The sequence below is a fragment of the Antechinus flavipes genome, chromosome 6, assembly GCF_016432865.1.
Source record: "Antechinus flavipes isolate AdamAnt ecotype Samford, QLD, Australia chromosome 6, AdamAnt_v2, whole genome shotgun sequence".
Lineage (NCBI taxonomy): Eukaryota > Metazoa > Chordata > Mammalia > Dasyuromorphia > Dasyuridae > Antechinus > Antechinus flavipes.
Genome location: NC_067403.1, coordinates 190,907,386 through 190,927,866, shown reverse-complemented (window position 1 = coordinate 190,927,866; position 20,481 = coordinate 190,907,386). Strand labels below are relative to the sequence as shown.

Below are 20,481 nucleotides of genomic sequence, written 5' to 3'. Positions count from 1 at the left end.
TATCGTTATTGAACTATATAATGATCTCCTGGTTCTGCTCATTTCACTCAGCATCAGTTCATGTAAGTCTCTCCAAGCCTCTCTGTATTCATCCTGCTTGTCATTTCCTACAGAACAATAATATTCCATAACATTCATATACCACAATTTACCTAATCATTCTCCAATTGATGGGCATCCATTCATTTTCCAGTTTCTAGCCACTACAAAAAGGGCTGCCACAAAATTTTGGCACATGCAGGTCCCTTTCCCTTCTTTAGGAATTCTTTGGGATATAAACCCAGTAGTAACACTGCTGGATCAAAGGGTATGCACAGTTTGATAACTTTTGGGGTATAGTTCCACATTGCTCTCCAGAATGGTTGGATTCATTCACAACTCCACCAACAATGCATCAATGTCCCAGTTCTCCCGCATCCCCTCCAACATTCATCATTATTTTTTTCCTATCATCTTAGCCAATGTGACAGGTGTGTAGTGATATCTCAGAGTTGTGTTAATTTGCATTTCTCTGATCAATAGTAATTTGGAACACTCTTTCATATGAGTAGAAATAGTTTCAATTTCATCATCTGAAAATTGTCTGTTCATATCCTTTGACCATTTATCAATTGGAGAATAGCTTGATTTCTTATAAATTAGAGTCAATTCTCTATATATTTTGGAAACAAGGCCTTTATCAGAACCTTTAACTGTAAAAATGTTTTCTCAGTTTGTTGCTTCCCTTCTAATTTTGTTTGCATTAGTTTTGTGTGTACAAAGGCTTTTTAATTTGATGTAATCAAAATTTTCTATTTTGTGATCAATAATGATCTCTAGTTCTTCTTTGGTCACAAATTCCTTCCTCCTCCATAGGTCTGAAAGGTAAACTATCCTGTGTCCTCTAATTTATTTGTGATCTCAGTCTTTATGCCTAAATCATGGACCCATTTTGATATCTTGGTTTATGGTGTTAAGTATGGGTCCATGCCTAATTTCTGCCATACTAATTTCCAGTTTCCCCAGCAGTTTTTGTCAAATAATGAATTCTTATCCCAAAAGTTGGGATCTTTGGGTTTGTCAAATACTAGATTGCTATAGTTATTGACTATTTTGTCTTGTGAACCTCACCTATTATACTGATCAACTAATCTATTTCTTAGGCATTACCAATGGTTTTGGTGACTGCTGCTTTATGATATAGTTTTAGATCAGGTACAGCTAGGCCACCTTCATTTGATTTTTTTTTTCATTAGTTCCCTTGAAATTCTCAACCTTTTGTTCTTCCATATGAATTTAGTTGTTATTTTTTCTAGGTCATTAAAATGTTTTCTTGGGAGTCTGATTGGTATGGCACTAAATAAATAGATTAGGTTAGGGAGTATTGTCATCTTTATTATATTTGCTCAGACTATCCAAGAGCACTTAATATTTTTCCACTTATTTAAATCTTACTTTATTTGTGTGGAAAGTGTTTTGTAATTTTGCTCATATAATTCCTCACTCCCCTTTGGTAGATAAATTCCCAAATATTTTATGCTATCAACAGTTACTTTGAATGGAATTTCTCTTTGTATCCCTTTCTGTTGGATTTTGTTGATGAAATGGAAATGTTTAAGAAAAGGGAAGAGACTCTAAGGGCATCCTAAAGAGAGAGGGCTGTGTGAGGCAAGTGATGTTCATAAGTTTAATATTGGGGAGGTGTGTAATGAGAAAAGGAAAGAGAAGAGCATAATCTGGGGTTAACAAGATGGCAGGAAATACAGAATTAGTAATTTTAACCATAAATGCTAAGGGGGTAAACTCTCCCATAAAGCGGAGGCAGATAGCAGACTAGGTAAAAATCCAGAATCCTACAATATATTGTTTATGGGAAACATATTGAAGCAAGGTGAGATATACAAAGTAAAGGTAAAGGCTGGAGAAATATGCTTCAGGTGAAGTCAAAAAAGCAGGGGTAGACATTCTAATCTCAGATCAAACAAAAGCAAAAATTGATCTAATTAAAAGAGATAAGGAAGGGCACTATATCTTGCTAAAGGGTAGCATAGATAATGAAGCAATACCAATACTAAACATATATGCACCAAGTGGTATAACATTTAAATTCCTAAAGGAGAAGTTTAAAAAGCTGCAAGAAAAAATAGATAGCAGAACTATAGTAGTGGGAGATCTCAACCTTGCATTCTCAGAACTAGATAAATCAAACCACAAAATAAATAAGAAAGAAGTTAAAAAGGTAAATAGAACACTAGAAAAGTTAGGTATGACACATCTTTGGAGAAAACTAAATGGAGACAGAAAGGAGTACACTTTATTTTTGGCAGTTCATAGAACCTATATAAAAATTGACCATATATTAGCATATAAAAACGTCAAACTCAAATGCAGTAAGGCAGAAATAGTGAATGGATCCTTTTCAGACCACAATGCAATAAAAATTACATTCAATAAAAAGCCAGGGGAAAATAGACCAAAAAATAATGGAAACTAAATAATCTCTTCCTAAAGAATAATTGGGTGAAACAGCAAATCATAGACACAATTAATAGCTTCACCCAAGAGAATGACAATAATGTGACAACAGACCACAATGTGTGGGATGCAGCCAAGGAGGTAATAAGGGGAAATTTTATATATCTAGAGGCCCAATTGAATAAAATAGAGAAAGAGAAAATCAGTGAATTTGACTTGCAACTAAAAAAGCTAGAAAAAGAGCAAATTAAAAACCCCCATCAAACACTAAACTTGAAATACTAAAAATAAAAGGAGGGATTAATAAAATTGAAAGTAAAAATTATTAAATTAATAAATAAAATTGAGTTGGTTCTATGAAAAAGCCAAAAATAGATAAATCCTTGCTAATTTTGATTAGAAAAAGGAAAGAGGAAAATCAAATGAAAAGGAAGAACTTGCCACTAATGAAAAGGAAATTAGAGCAATAATTAGGAGTTACTTTGCCTGATTTTATGCCATAATTTTGGTAACTTAAATGAAATAGATGAATATCTTCAAAAATATAGGTTGCCCAGCCTAACAGAGGAAGAAGTAAATTGGTTAAATAGTCCCACTTTAGAAAAAAAAAAAAAAGAACAAGCTATTAATCAACTCCCTAAGAAAAAATCCCCAGGACCAGATGGATTTACATGTGAATTCTACCAAACATTTAAAGAACAATTAACTCCAATGCTATATAAACTATTTGAAAAAATAGGGAGTGAAGGAATCTTACCAAATTCCTTTTATGACAAAGAAATGGTACTAATACCTAAAGCAGGAAGAATGAAAACACACACAAAAAAGGAAATTATAGACCAATTTCTGTAATGAACGTTGATGCAAAAATCTTAAATAAAATATTAGCAAAAAGATTACAGAAAATCATCCCCAGGATAATACACCATGACCAAGTAGAATTTATACCAGGAATATAGGGCTGATTCAATATTAGGAAAACTATTAATATAATTGACTATATCAATAACCAAATTAACAAAAAAAAATATGATTATCTCAATAGATGCAGAAAAAACATTTGATAAAAACCCGTTCCTATTAAAAACATTAGAAAGTATATAAATAAATGGACTTTTCCTTAAAATAGTCAGTAGCATCTATTTAAAACCATCAGTAAGCAGTATATGTAATAGGGATAAACTGGAACAATTCCCAATAAAATCAGGGGTGCAGCAAGGTTGCCCATTATTATTATTATTATTATTCAATACTGTATTAGAAATGCTAGCTTTGACAATAAAAAAAGAAAAAGAGATTAATGGAATTACAGTTGGGAATGAGGAAACCAAATTATGATGGTATACTTAGAGAACCCCAAAGATTCTACTAAAAAGCTTTTAGAAATAATCTACAACTTTAGCAAAGTTGCAGGATACAAAATAAATCACATTAATCATCAGCATTTTTATATATCACTAACAAAATCCAACAGCAAGAGATACAAAGAGAAAGCCTATTTAAAATAATTGTCAATAGGATAAAATATTTGGGAATCTATCTGCCTAGGGAAAAATCAAAAACTATATGAACAAAACTACAAAACACTTTCCACACAAATAAAGTCAGATCTAAACAATTGGAAAAAGTATTAAGTGCTCTTGGATAGGTCGAGTGAATGTAATAAAGATGACAATACTACCTAAACTAATCTAGTTATTTAGTGCTATATCAATCAAACTACCAAGAAACTATTTCAATGGCCTAGGAAACATAACAACAAAATTCATCTGGAAGGACAAAAGGTCAAGAATTTCAAGGGAATTAATGAAAAAAATTAAATTAAGTTGGCCTAGCTGTACCTGATCTAAATTATAAAGCAGCGGTCACCAAAACCATTTAGTATTGGCTAAGAAATATACTAGTTGATCAGTGGAATAGGTTAAGTTCACAGGACAAAATAGTCAATAACTATAGCAATCTAGTGTTTGACAAAACCAAAGACCCCAACTTTTGGGATAAGAATGTACTATTTGACAAAAAATGCTGGGAAAATTGGAAATTAGTATGGCAGAAACTAGGCATTGACCCACACTTACCACCATATTCAAAAATAAGATCAAAATGCATTCATGATTTAGGCATAAAGAATAAGATTACAAATAAATTAGAAGAACATAGAATCATGTACCTCTCAGACCTCTGGAGGAGAAAGGAATTTGTGACCAAAGAAGAACTATAGATCATTATTGATCACAAAATAGAAAATTTTGTTTATATCAAGTTAAAAAGCGTTTGTACAAACAAAACTAATGCAGACAAGATTAGAAGGGAATCAATAAATTGGGAAAACATCTTTACAGTTAAGATTCTGATAAAGGCCTAATTTCCAAAATATATAGAGAATTGACTCTAATTTATAAGAAATCACACCATTCTCCAATTGATAAATGGTCAAAGGATATGAACAGACAATTTTCAGATGATGAAATTGAAACTATTTCTACCCATATGAATAGGTGTTCCAAATCATTATTGATCAGAGAAATGCAAATTAACACAACTCTGAGATACCACTACATATCTCTCAGATTGGCTAGATGGACAGGAAAAGATAATGACAGATATTGAAGGTAATGTGGGGAAACTGGGACACTGATGCATTGTTGGTGGAGTTGTGAATGGATCCAATCATTCTGGAGAGCAATTTGGAACTATACTCAAAAAGTTGTCAAACTGTGCATACCCTTTGATCCAGCAGTGTTACTACTGGGTTTATATCCCAAAGAGAAATTAAAGAAGGGAAAGGGACCCATATGTGCAAAAATGTTAGTGGCAGCCCTTTTTGTGGTGGCTAGAAACTGGAAAATGAATGGACACCCATCAATTGGAGAATGGTTGGGTAAATTGTGGTATGTGGATGTTATGGAATATTATTGTTCTGTAAGAAATGCCCAGCAAGATGAATACAAAGCTGTTTGGCGAGACTTACATGAACTGATTCTAAGCAAAATGAGCAGAAGCAGGAGATCATTATATACTTCAGCAATAATCCTATATGAGGATCAATTCTGATGGAAGTGACTGAGAGGATCCAGATCACTTCCAATTTGATCAATCCTGAACAGAACCAACTGCACTCAGAGAAAGAATAACAGGAAATGAGTGTGGACCACAACATAGCATTTACACTCTTTCTGTTATTGTTTGCTTGCATTTTTGTTTTTCTTCCAGGTTATTTTTACCTTCTTTCTAAATTCGATTTTTCTTGTGTAGCAAGACAACTGTATAAATATGTATACATATATTGTATGTAACATATGCTTAAACATATTTAACATGTATGGGACTATCTGCCATCTAGGGGAGGGGATGGAGGGAAAGAGGGGAAGAGTTGGAACAAAGATTTTGCAAGGGTCGATTTTGAAAAACTACCCATGCATATGTTTTTTTAATAACTTTTTATTGATAGAATGCATGCCAGGGTAATTTTTTTACAGCATTATCCCTTGCATTCACTTCTGTTCCGATTTTTCCCCTCCCTCCCTCCACCCCTTCCCCCAGATGGCAAGCAGTCCTTTACATGTTGAATGGGTTGCCATGCATATGTTTTTTAATAAAAAGCTATAATAAAAAAAAAGAATGAAAAAGGAATACAACAAAGCTATATATTATTATCTTATTTATTTAACTAATATTCAGAGTACCTCATAAAAATGCTAGAGTGAATGAATCAAAATCTCACTTTAAGGTTGCTGGGAGAAATATCAATCTCAGATATGCGAATGATACCACTCTGATGAAATAATGATGAATTAAGAAGCCTGTTGATGAGGATGAAAGAGAAGTGTAAAAGTTGTCTTAAAGCTTAATACTTAAAAAAAAAAAACTGAGATCATGTCATTTGGTCCCATTACTTTCTGACAAGTAGAGAGAGAAAAAATGGAAGCAGTGTCAGATTTTGTAGTCTTGGGCTCAAAGACCATTGCAAATGATGATTGTAGCCTGAAATCAGTGGACTCCTGCTTCTTTTGCAAAAAAAACTGTGGCAAATCTGGACAGCATATTAAAAAGACATAATCCTTCTGATCCAGATCCATATACTCAAAGCTTTGGGAATTTTTTAGTAGTAATGTATGGTTGTGAAAATTGGACTATAATGAGGGCTGAGTGCTGTAGAATTGACACTGAGCTATACTAGAAAAGACTTTTGACTCAGAGTTTCTTGGTCAGCAAGGAGATTAAATCAATCAATAGTTTAAAAAATTAACTCAGACTATTCAATGGAAAGAGAACTATTGAAGCTAAAGCTGCAATACTTTGGCCACATTAACAAGAAGACAGAACTCACTGGGACAAGGCCTCGAAGTTTTGAAAGAGTGAAAGCAGAAGGAGAAGGGGACAACTGAGGATGAGAAGCATCAGGCTTTGAAGGCAGAAGGACCTGATGGCTGTCATCCATAGGGTCACAAAGAGTTCAACATAACCCAATGATTTTGTATGTTCTTCTTTTGGTTCTGTTTATTTTATGCTCTATTAGTTCATACAGACATTTCCATGTCAGGAAGAATGCCTCATGTTAATCACTTCTAATTCTACAATAACACTGTATCATATTTATCTAGCATAATTTAGTTTGCTTTTTCCCTAGCCATTCGTTAATTCTATGAGCATCTATTTTGTTTCTATTTCTTTGCTACAACAACAAAAGAAATGCTACTATACATATTTCAGAAACATTTGGTTTTATCTTTGACTTCCTTCCGGTGTAAACTTAATAGTGGGATTACCAAATTAAAGGATATGGACAGTTTAGTCACTTTTCTTGCATAATTTCAAAATGAATTCTAGAACACCAGGAGTATATCATTGTGCTTCCTTTCCCACAACCTCTTCAGTATTGATTAACCTCATATTTTTTCCTCCTTGCCAATTTGCAAAGAGTGAGGTAAAACTTCTGAACTACTCAATTTGCATTTTTCTTACCACTGATGGTTTAGAGAATTTTTCTTAGAGTCACCTGTAGTTTGCAGATCTTTTAATGTTTTGAGAGGAATGGCTTTTGGCATTATGTGCTTATATATCAATTCCATAAATATTTTGGACATTTTTCATTGATATTTAATGCACATGTTTTCTATATTCTCACATTTTTCTTCTATTTATTGATTTTGCTTGTGAAAAATTTGTAATTTTATATAACCAGAATAGTGTTTTTTTTAATCTTTTATGATCTCTTCTATTCCTTGTTTTGTTAAGAAATGTCCCCTTAATTATGGTTGTTGAAGTAGTTGATTTCTTTCATTTTGAACTTTGATTTTGAACTTACTGTGGTATATGGTGTATGATACTAGTCTAATACTTCTTTTTCACAAACTGCTTTCCTGTTTTCCAAGTAGAAAAGGAATCTTGCTCCAACTCCCACTGCCATAATTTAGTTCCTTGAGATCATCAAACACTGGCCTAATGTTTTTCATCACTTCAGTTTTTTGCTTATTTAATCTGTTCCATTGATGATTTTTTTCTATTTTTAATCAATAACAGATGCTTTTCATAATTACTGGTTGATAATATATTTTGAAGTGTTATAATACTGTCTATTCATTTATAGATTTTCTTATAATTTCTCTTGAGATTTTACACCTTTTTTATTCCAATTGGATATTGTTATGGTGCCTAGTCCCATCCCACTCTACCTCCCCTCAAAATACTCTCCACATAATTTGTTTGCTTAGCATTAAATCTTTTTATTTATTTATTTATTTTATAATAGCTTTTAATGTACAAGTTATATGCATGGTTAATTTTACAGCATTGACAATTGCTAAGCCTTTTGTTCCAATTTTCCCCTTCCTTCCCCCCACTCCCTCCCCTAGATGGCAGGATGACCAATACATGTTAAATATGTTAAAGTATAAATTAAATACAAAAATAAGTCTACATGTCCAAACCGTTATTTTGCTGTACAAAAAAAAAAAAATCAGACTCTGAAATAGTGTACAATTGGCCTGTGAAGGAAATCAAAAATGCAGGCAGGCAAAAATATAGGGATTGGGAATTTTATGTAATGGTTCTTAGTAATAATCTCCCAGAGTTCTTTCACTGGGTGTAGCTGGTTCAGTTTATTACTGCTCCATTGGAACTGATTTGGTTCATCTCATTGCTGAAGATGGCCAGGTCCATCAGAATTGATCATCATATAGTATTGCTGTTGAAATATATAATGATCTCCTGGTCCTGCTCATTTCACCTAGCATCAGTTCATGTCTCTCCAGGCCTTTCTGAAATCATCCTGTTGGTCATTTCTTACCAAACAATAATATTCCATAATATTCATATGCCACAATTTATTCAGCCATTCTCCAATTGATGGGCATCTACTCAGTTTCCATTAGCATTATATCTATAAATTTATTTAAGTAGTGGTATTATTTTTGTTATATTGTCAAGGTCCAACAATAAATAATAGGTTTCTTTCCAACTATTTGTTGTCTTCTATTTCTGGAAAGTGTGTATTATAATTGTATGTATTTCACTTGAATAGGCTAACTCCTAGACATTTTGTTAATTTTAAAATTATTTTGACTGTAATGAGTCCTATTATATTTTTCCTGTTCTTTTAAAAAGATACCATAGAGAAATACTGATAACTTTTATAGAGTTAGGTTTTTAGACCAGCAACCTTGTAGCCCTAATTGTCTTATTTTCTTCACTGCTTCTTTGTGGGTTTTTAACTACTCTTTCATATCATTTGCAAATGGGGAACAGTTTTTGTCTCTTCTTTGCAAATGTTTATTTTTTTCTCTTATGTTATTGCTATAGCAATATAATATCTTATTATATTATATATTATGTAATATTATATATATAATATATACATATTACATATATATTATATAATATATATAAGATATAATATCTCAGAATGCGAGATAAAAATAAGAAGAGGGTATATTCCTAACTTTTCAAGCTGGCTTTACTGAGAAATCTTCTAGAGATTCTCCATTGCAAACAATCTAGTTCTTGGTTTTAAATATAAGCTTTTCAATACATTAAAGAAGGGACTTTCCATATTATGATCTTAGTATTGATAAGTACTATATTATCTCAAAGGCTTTTTTCTACTTCCATTGAAGTCATTGTGTGGCTTTTTAAAATCTTTGTTGGATAATTCCTTTTATAATGTTGAAAAACCCTGAATCTACAAAATAAATTTAACTTGGTCATAGTGAATTATTTTCTGGATAGATAAACAAACAGACAGACAGAGAGCTTCAATTTGTATTCAGATTCCTTCTGTGGGTATGAACAGGATTTTTCATCATAAGTTCTTCAGAGTAGTAATGGGTCATTGTATTGCTGAAAATAGCAAAATCATTTACAGCTGGTCCTCCCAGAATATTGCTATTATTTTGTATATAGTACATTTCACTTTCTTTGATCAAGTTCATGGAGGACTTTCCAGTTTTTTTTTCTTCCTGAGAGCATCTTGCTCATCATAGGAATATTATTTCTTGATGAAAACAATAGTATTTCTGTTAGTCAAGAGGCTAAGATGAATAATTTCATATAGTTTCTTCCATCTTTAAGATTTTTTACTTCCCTACTTATGCTAAACTTAGAATTTTGGTTCCTTAAATTATCAGTTATAATCATCTTTACTGTACTACATATCTGATACATACCATAAGCCTTTAAAACTGTGGTTTTATTGCAGTGAATCGTCTGGGTGATATTAGAAATGACAACGATCCAAACTGTACCTATGAAGGAGATAATAATGTCCTGCTTCAACAGACCAGCAACTATTTACTGAGATACATCAAAAACAGACATCAAGGTTAGTGTTTTTAATGAGCTAGAAAATTGTGGAGTATCTTATTTAAAACAAAGTGATTAATCTTATAGAGTATGCAAGAGTGTTTTCCTTTTATGTGCTTATTTTAAAATGTGCCTTATATTTGAGAGAAGAAAATATTATATATTTAAAACAGTGGTTCTCAAAATGAGGTCAGTAGACCCCTGAAATTCCCTGAGATCAAACCTATGTTTATAGTGATATTAAGAGGCCCAGGGAATAGAATCATGAGAACCTACATTCAAATCTGACCTCAGACACTTACTAGATGTGTGCCCCAGGCAAGTTACTTAACCCTGATTACAAAAAAAAAAAAAAAAAAAAAAAAAAAAGAAAAAAGAAAAAAGAAAAAAAAAGATACTAAGATGTTATTTTCCCATTAAAATGCTTTTCCCTTTCCTAGTTACACATCTGTATGAGGCTAGATTTTCTTCATATACTTCAACCAAACCACAAATTGCAGTGGATTGAATGCAGAAACAAAACAATTAGCATTTTTTGCTTTTGTAAAGTATAATTTATTTTTCACAAAATTATGTTTTTGTTAATGTGTAGTGGATTTATTGTTACTTTAAACAAAGTTAAGTTAAACAAAAATAAATATTTTTTTTACATTTTATCGATTTTAATTTCTAAAATGGAAGTATTGACAGCTTTAACCAGTAATATGCTAGATAAATGTTTTTAAAAATCTGCAGATTATGAACATTTTCTCCATCACTTTTTAAGTTTAGATAATCAGCAAAACAGTAAACATAGGCTGGATTGATAGTCTTTGCCAATATCCAAATCATAAATATTTTCATTGAAAATTTATTATTCAGCTCTTGTGAGCCAATATGAGCTGGCTCTAGTATTCTAAACCTGCATAGACACATCAATCAAAGTGTTTTGGGATTCTCAATGATTTTCAAATGTATAAAGGCATTCTGAAGTCAAAAGGTTTGAGAATCACTGCTTTAAAAGATATAAATCAATATAGGTAATGTGATGCTGTTTAAACTGTTATCCTAGAAGAAAAGAAGAGCTTGTGTTCATGGGGGCTTATTGAGCAGCATTTGGTTTTTAGTCTTAGGATGAGGAGGCCTGAAAGCAGCTTCTGAAAGCAGAAAAAGGCCTCTCTGGGCTGGTATCCCCTCAATGGCACTTATTCTGGGTCCCTGGAGAGAAGTATGTTAATGATTTGAGCAAGGAATTCAGGTGAAACCTCCAGGTACCCAAGCTGTGCAGCCCTGGAACCTGGAACATGGGCATTTTTTCTGCATTTTTTCTGCATTTGCGTTACTGTGTTGTGTGATCTGTGAATTGCTTGAGTTTTAGGCACTGAATATATCAGTAGGTAAAGAAGGTGGTTATGACTGTCACAAATTCACTGATGGTATCTTTTGAGTCAACTCTTCCTTTCCTTGAATGGATCTAGGTCTTGGGGCCTGAAAATCAGTTGTTGCTGAATCCTGATCTGGAAAGAGTGCTACATTGGGATCTAAGAGAACTACATTCTACTCCTACTATTGCTGCTAAGTAGCTCAGTCAGGTTGCCTAGCCTTTTTATGTCCCAGTTTCCCCACACAGAAAGTCAAGGATTGGATTAAATGACCTCTGAGAATCCTTCCGATTCTAAAATTCTATGACTATATGCTTTTGTATGACTTCTAAAATGGTGATTCTGAAAGAATACAGCTTACCAAGGCAAGACATTCATTCAGTCAAGATTATATATTCTTAATTTGTGTTTCATTCTTTCAATAAATATGTTTAATTTTATCAGATAAAACTCGTATTAAAAGTCCCCTGGAATCTGTAAATTTTCTTGAAGATTTTGAAGATATTCTTGGACAGAAGTTTATGATATCCAGAGTTGAAGATTGCATGGATTCTTCAGGTAACTATTTTCTCTTATTTTTAAGAAAGTTTATTACTGTTCTTTTGTATCTTGTATTAATCATATCTTATAATTCATCTTACATTATTATAATCACAAAATTCACTGCATATTTAAACATCAAGAAAATAATTGTAGATTATTTAATTTAGGGCATGATTCAGAATGTAGGGTTTTATTTCATGAACATTTCATGTTTTATTGAAAAAAGTGCTGGACTTAGAATCAAAAGATCTGAGTTTGAATTTTTGTCTCAGAGTCTTCTTACAAGCAATTTGATCCTAAGTGTCTCTTATTCTCTCTAAGGCTCAGGTTCCTACTCTGTAAAAGAGATATACTACTTGCCCCATAGAAGAAAAGCATTTTGAAAACTTTAAATTTCTATAAAACTAGGAATTATTATTATTCACTTGTATTATTTCTTTTTTGATATGTTATGGGGTTCCTAACCAAGCCAGTGGTGAACTACCCAACAAGTTCAGATTTTTAAGAATATGAAATTACAAAGTAGACTTTATTGGACATAGGCTTTCCCTTTGCTAAATCGTTAATCAGCTTTTCTTGGTCCAATGACTGGTAAGCTCACAGGATCTCTCTGTGTCCAAGTATCCCAAGTTTATTTTAGACCAACTACTACTCAGACTGTTTTGCTTGTCATCTTTGTACCTCTAAATGAATTAACTGAGGGATCACTAAGGATTTGAGGTTTTATCCTAAAAAATTTGGGCTGTATCCTATTATCTGTGTTGTGCCATTGAAAGCTTTGAAGGGAATTGATTTGATCCCTCAGGAATATTAGTTTGGTGACAGGTACAGAATAGATTGGAGAAGCAGGGAACTCAGCTGAAGCTAATGACATAGTCGAGATGGTATGAAACTTCTTTTGAGATGTGTCAGTGTGTCCTTCTGGGTATTATGGAGAAACTATTACATGCTCTCCCTTGCTGTCTCATAGTTACTACATATTTCAAAGCTGTATAAATTCACAAACTCACAGCAGCTTTTGCTTCTTATGAAAAGTGAATAATGTGAAATAAGAATGAACTCTGGAGGACCTAGGACTAAATTGCTAAAGCAGTAAAGCCACCCATTGTTATCAGTTCATTGGCTAACATTCATTGTCTTATAGTAGTCACCTTGACATCTCAGGGAAACATTTCAAGGAAAACTCATTTTGTAAAAATTGTTTGCTGTTGAAAAAAAAAAGGCATCGTCTCTCTAGATTGTGTTGGAAAGGAAGTTAACATATTGAGCCAAAACCTTGGCCTCAGAAGAATTTTGATCATTTAATCCTGAATCTCTGCACTGACTAAATAAGTTTTGTCTCATCTGGATTTATATTAAAGATTATAATTCATATAGAACCATGATGCTCCACAGGAACTGAGTGACCCCAAACCATCCACAATTAATTCAATCTGTTTGATTAAAAAATTGATCAAGCTTGGTGAACCCATTTTATCAAGGATAAATCTTTATTTTGGGGAAAGCATATTTAAACTGTCTGTTTTATGCATTAGTTCAGTATTTATTGCATTGAAAACATAATTTACTCTATAGATTCTATGTGAAAGAATTTTATTTATTTTCTAAAAGTAATTCATGTATTCCCCTTTTATATTTGGCTTCCAGGCTGCTCAATGCTGCCAAGGTCCATTCTCATAAACTGTCAGTATTCTCTCGGTGATGATATATCCCTGAGAATCATGGACTACCAAGATCTCCTAAGAATCAGAATTAGAGATGGCACAAAATACAGTAGAGAAATGACTTTCAGGTGTACCATCAATAGACTAAAATATATTATTAATGGCAACTTGCCAGAAGTAAAAAATGTGACCAAAGACATGTATGACCTCTTTTTATATCCCCAGTACTTAGCACAATATAGGTGCTTAATATATTTAACTGTGTGATCTGTAAAGGAAATGGGTGACGTTGAATTAGCCACTGGCACCCCCAAATATTAAAAGACCTAGAAAAAGTCCCCAAAGCCCTAGGTGATCCTCAATTGAAGTTGTGCTAAGGCTACCATAAAATCACACTATTCCTAACTGTAAAGACACTAAAAAGGCTGTATCAGTTCCCATAGAGTGTATGAATTCTTTCTAGCATCTCTGACAGATGCCATCCTGGTTTCCATTGAAGGCCTCCACTAATGGAGTTCATTGGTTCTTGAGGGAGCTGATTTCCATTTTGAGATGGTTCAAAATGTTCAGAATTTCTTTCTTCTATTGTGCCAAATTCTGCCTCCCTGTAACTTTTAACCATTGATCCTAATTCTTCTTTCAAGAGTCAAGAAAAATAAATCTGCTCAGTCTTTCACAAACCAGCACTGGAAATATCTGAAGATTGTAATTTTCACCCCTTCCCCACTCTCCAAAAGTCTTTTTTTGTCCAGACAAAATATTCCAGATTTCTTTAACTATTCCTAACATGGTTTTTAGTTCTGTACTCATCCTGAATATGTGCTAATTTATTAATGAATATATTTACAACCTTGTCTGAGGAAAGTAGTGATAAAGTCAAAAAAGTTTTACAAAGTAATTAGCTTAAGATGTGTTTATTGCATTTTGGAACAAGTCTTCCAGAACTCTTGTAATTGATATGTTATTCTGGGTGACTTTTTTTTTTCCATTTCATCCATTATTTTTGGTTCATTTGGTTTATTTCATCATGTATTTGATGTACAATTGCAGTCAGCATCAGCTGATACTTATCAACTGTGTGTGGGCAAGAAAGCCAGAGAAGCACTTGGCTCTTAACAGTCCTTGAGCAAAAAGAATATTAACTCCCTACTTGCCTGGAGAATCATGTGTGTTCTTACTGCTGTGTTGGATTCCAAATGTTTTTCATTCCAACTCATCTGATTGGATGATGCACTAAGTTGGATCATCTCAGCATTCTACACTTAAACATTTCCCTGTCCCACCCTAAGTGGAATGAATAATACCCAGGAAAAGGCTACAGACCATGGAAAGCCCAAATGCTGATGGTTGGGGCTGAATGTGACTGCTGATTATACCATCCAAACCCCTTGTTTTCTTTACGTAGATTGTCCTATCCTAACCCCTTGTTTTCTGTACTGTGTCCTGGAGGGGTGAAGTCACTGCTCAGAAGCTATGATTCCAAGTCCTATAATTTCAAAGGTCGGTTTCTGCTGTATTATCCCTGGGACCTTCCTTATCACTTCTCAACTGTGTCCCCAAACTATTTTTAGCCATTCACACTACTACATGCAACTATAGTCTAGAAAAATGTAATAATGAGAGTCAAGATAAAGTTAGACATTTGTCAGCAAGAGTATTCTCAGTGTAAGAGAGTGGAATAACTCATATTTGAATATGTCTATTTTTATGTCTTTATTGGAATTTGTTTTAAGCTGATTTTCAGTATGAAAATACCAAATAGAATAGCACCTCTCAAAAACTAGCATGAATTTCAATTCAACTCCACCTAAAAATTATTAGTTCGGGGCCTACGATGTACAAGGTCCGATAGAGATTATTGGGGATGCAAAGAGTTTAATGAGACAAAACATGGACCCAGACAACTAGACAAAATAGAATTTAATAAGAACAAATGCAAACTCAAAAGATTGTAGGAAAATGGAGGAGTGGGACAGGATTTTTAGTTTGAGGTTTGGAGGTTCAGTAAAAGCACCACAAAGATTTCAATCACTGGACATCTTCAATCAGGGAATATTCTAGTCATGGAGGAAAAAACTGCACAGATTCATGGAAGCAGGGAAACACTGGTTAATGTCAGGGAATAGCGAGTAGTTGAATGTGAAAAGAAGGCTAGAAATGAAGTACAGAATCAGATTGTGGAGGGTATTAAATGCAAGAGTAAAGACTTTGCTTTTATCCTATAGACAACAGATACCACTGTAGGTTTTTAATTAGGGTCTAATTCATCTAGTAGAACAATTATTTGTCAGCCACAGAAGGATAATTTAGAGAAGGGAGGAACCAAAGACAAGAGTGGCCATCAACTGTTCATTAAGAGTTCTCGTAAGGTATCTAGGTGCAGATTCTAGTACATTCTTGGAATTATACTCAAGCTCAGGAGAGATTGGGGCTGAATATACAGATTTAGGCGTCATCTCCATAAAGGTGATACTTGAAATCATAGGAATCAGTGAAATCACCCACTTGGACAAGAAGACTAAAGACAAAATCTTGGGGAAGCATTTTTTAAAGTAACTACTGTGTGTAAAAAGCTACTGGGGGAGGAGCAGTCATGAAAGTTTGAGAGTCTGTAACTCCTGCCCTCAAGGGGCTGACAGTCTAGTAAAAGGACATGCACAGAAACAACTATATTACCGGTTTACGTGTAGGAATAGTCAAATAGAATCGTGTAGGGACTTCAAGCCTCACATAACCTTAGATGTGAAAGAGTCTTAGGGGTCATATAGTGTAACTGCATATGAACAAAAATCCCTTCAACAGTATTTTCCAGGGAGTGACCATCTCTACCTGATGCTCAGAAAGGGAAAGAAACACACACACATACATACACACACACCCCACCACCAGTTATTGAATAACAAATAAGTGCTGAAGGCATTGGACGCGATCCTTTTTTCCTAGCTCTAACATTCTACCATTCTGTGATTTCCATTTTAAGACTTCCGGAGCAGCAGTTGAGAAACAGCTCATGTTGTGGAATGGTCTCATAGTGGATCACCATGCAGCTGTTACCTCTGATTTGTTGAAAAATGGAATTGGCAAACAAACAGTTTTGTGCTGTTGGCAGATTCCTTGAAATACTTGACTGCATGGAAAATATTACCATCCTCTTAATGCCAATCTTTTATTCATTTTTATGAAAACTGACCATCAGAGGAAGAATTTAAGACAATGAAACATAAAAGAATATTAAAAATAATTTTGTGGAAATGTCAGCAGATATGAATTTTCCTCAAATTACTACTATGCCAGAAATAGAGCAGGTTTTTTTTTAATGTTCTAATAATAAACATTCTAGTAAGTTGGTAAAATTGAGTTTGTTCAAAATGAATTTTACGGGGATTTAGAATCCTTATTTCTGTGACTGAGAATAAAAGGTATTCTATAGCAGTTTTTTGAGAGGAAATATGCCCTTAAAACAAAACTAATGTAGCTCTTTCTCAATGCCCATGGCATCGAGGGCCATCTCCAGTTGTCCAGATCTATATCTTATCACTGGACCCTGATGGCTCTGGACGTGAAAGTGAGGCAGGTGACCTTGCCCAGCCCTACTTCAATTCAGTTAAATTCACTTGCATGTCATGGCATCCCCTCCCTGGGGTCATGGTCCTCTTCCAGAAGGAAGGACAAACAACAACAGTCCTTTTTGGCCTCTTAGCAGTTTAGCAGGTGGGCCAGCTCCTCTTAGATGCTCTGTGTTCTCTGGCTTGTGACATTGCTCTTTGTTGCTTTATCTTGGTCTTTCTTGCTGGATTGTCTCTATCATATCTATATCATTTCTTCTCACTATATATGTGCACAGAAACTTTATCCCAGATTCTCTCGTCTCTTTTATTTCTTACTTTTATACTCAGTGATTGCATCACTTCTCATAGAATTAATAATCATCTTTTTTTGTAGATGATTCCTAGGTCTGTATGTCCAGCCTTAGTCTGTTTCCCCAGCTTTAGGCACCAGATGCTTATTGGGTGTTTTGAACTATATGACCTATTGGCTGAAATTCAATATGTCCAAAACAGAACTTGTTTTCTCACCTTCCCTCCCCCACTCCACCATTATCATTCTAGTAACCTAGCTCTTTAACCTTGATATTGTTCTCAATTTCTCATTCACCACAATAGCCAATCAGCTGCTAGCTCCATAACTTATCTATACCCAATTTCTCCATTCACATCTCAAAAATCTTATCACCTCATTCAGATTAGGGATAGACTGATGCCCCAGGTTCAAGTCTTCTCATTCCAATCTATGTTTCACACAGTTGTCAGAGCAATATTCCTAAAATGAAAGCTCAGCCATGCTATTTCTTACTCATGAATTAATAGGGACTCCTTGTTACCTTTAGCATGAAAGGTAAAATCCCTCTGACACTTACAGCTCTTTACATTCTGGCCCCTTCCTGCCCTTATTACATACTAATTCCCTGCATGCACTTTGTAGTCAAATTAAACTAAACTTGTAACACTCCATCACTTGTCACAGTACATTTCTGTTGGATGTACTCTCATTCCTGTAATGAAAATGAGGTAATTCCTCACTTCTGCTTCTTGGAGACTCTGCTATCCTTTAAGACTTTGCTGAAGTTCCATCATCTGTCTTTTCTGGATCCCCTGGCTGCTGTGTCTCTCCTTCCATTTCCTTACAAAGGTTATTATGTATGTGTTTTATATATATTCATATATGTGCAAGTTGTTTTTTCAGTTAGAATATAATCTCCTTGAGGGCAGGTACCGTTTCTTTTTATCCTTGTATACCTGGTATACAAGTACCTGGTATATAGTGGGTACTTAATAATGCTTATAGATTGATAGATTAACTTCATTTAGAATGCTCATTTTGAGGAAAAAATAGCATTCAGTCCATCCTGCATCAGATAAATGCATGATGTGCATTTGACACTAGCCTTAGTGTCAAAAAAATCTGGGTTATGATTTTAAAATTGTAAAAATTGTAAAATTGTAAAAATATGGGTTATATATATCCTCCTTCTGCTAGCTTCCCAGATTTTGACAAGATATTTCAGTGCTCCATGCTCAAGTCTGTCTTATCTGCAAAATGCAGAGCACACGCAGTCAACCTTCACAAAATTGTGGGGAAAATCAAATAAGATAACATGTACACAGTACTGAGTGACCATCAAATGTCATGTCACATGAGCTCTTATTAGTTGCCTTTTTTCAGTTTAAAATTCCACAATGTAAGTGCTTGCTAATGGCATGAAGCTCCCAAGCTACAGTCATTTGACAGCTGTCATTTCTTTTGTTTTTAAGTTTCTCTGGCAGCATACAAGTGGTTGGTTTGTTACCTACTACAAGAGAGTCATCAAAAATTAAATCAGGAAAGAAAATCTGGAAGTGGTGATTTTGAAGCAAGAAACAACTGCCAGGTACTAATCTGGTAACTTTTTAAGCTTTTGATTCTTTTTTCCCCCCAGTTTTTAGTTTTGCTTATGCCTCCTAGTAATATAATTTTAAGTTGACATAATGTACTGACTCAGTTTTTCATTATTTTCTATTGTTTGGAAAGCTTCATGTGAGTTTTTAGTTCTGCAGTTTGCTAAAAAGAATTAATAGTTTGTAGTCTTGTGGTTAGAGTCGTGATCTGGGAATCAGGAAATCTGTCTTCATTTCCCAGATTTGCCCCTGACTCATCAGGGATTAAGTGGTTTATTCCAGGTCACACATCCTCACTGTTTGTTTTTCTTTTATAAAATGAGGATGTAGTCAAATGTTGTCTGTTCTAATAGAGGAGAAAATGTGGTGTGAATCATTCACGTTGGTTTAGATTGTGATTTTCTTTTATTTGGGGCTGTATGTTTCTTGAATCTTGATTTTTCATAGTACAAAAATGTTGGTCAAAAAGTATGGGACACAAAATTTACTATAAATAAATATTCTCTCTAAACACAAATAATGTATGCCGATGCACAAATACATGATCCTATAGAAAGTATTATATGTCTACTTACTTGTAATTAACCATACTGTAAACAAATGGTATGTCTTGCATATATAGTAATGCATTTAATATATGTGTATATGTATTATTTATATGCACATCTATAAATAATTCATATATCTATACCCCCCACACACACACATATTATGTATATCATCACCCTTTCTGTCCTAGACACTTTCTTTGTGCCTTTTGGTAACCTTGTCATGATTTAAACAAATCTACCTACATTCTCAGGGGGCAGCTGCGAGGATCAGTGGTTAGAGCCTGGCATCAGGAAGACTCATTTTTATGATGTCAAATCCAGCCTCACTTACTGGCTGTGTGACTCTGGGAAAGTCACTTAACTGTTTCCTCATCTATAAAATGAGTTGAAGAAAGAAATGACAAACCCCTCCTATATCTTTGCCAAGAAAATTCCAAATGGAGTCAAGAAGAATTGGACATGACTGAAATGATTTATGACAACAATAATAACAACAAACCTACTTTCTCAAATACTTAATTCTTCACATTAGCTAAAACCTCAGTTCCTCTGAGGATATCACATCCTTGCCAGTCCTTTCTACTACAGATAACCTCTTCCATTTTCTTCCAAATTACAAGGTTATGAGGGAGGACCAAAGGTTAATTAAACCTTTGCTACTTTTCATTCTTCC

General features: G+C 33.9%; 1 protein-coding gene across 1 annotated transcript in view; it reads left to right on the top strand.

The window, feature by feature from the left end:
- Positions 1-20,481, top strand: part of ACOX3 (acyl-CoA oxidase 3, pristanoyl) — an 85,310-nt gene that overhangs the window by 47,336 nt on the left and 17,493 nt on the right. Inside the window, exons 10-12 of the mRNA XM_051966738.1 lie at positions 10,151-10,273; positions 12,060-12,173; positions 19,135-19,250. Of these exons, the coding sequence (XP_051822698.1) occupies positions 10,151-10,273; positions 12,060-12,173; positions 19,135-19,250 (353 nt within the window). The remainder of the gene's footprint in view (positions 1-10,150; positions 10,274-12,059; positions 12,174-19,134; positions 19,251-20,481) is intronic.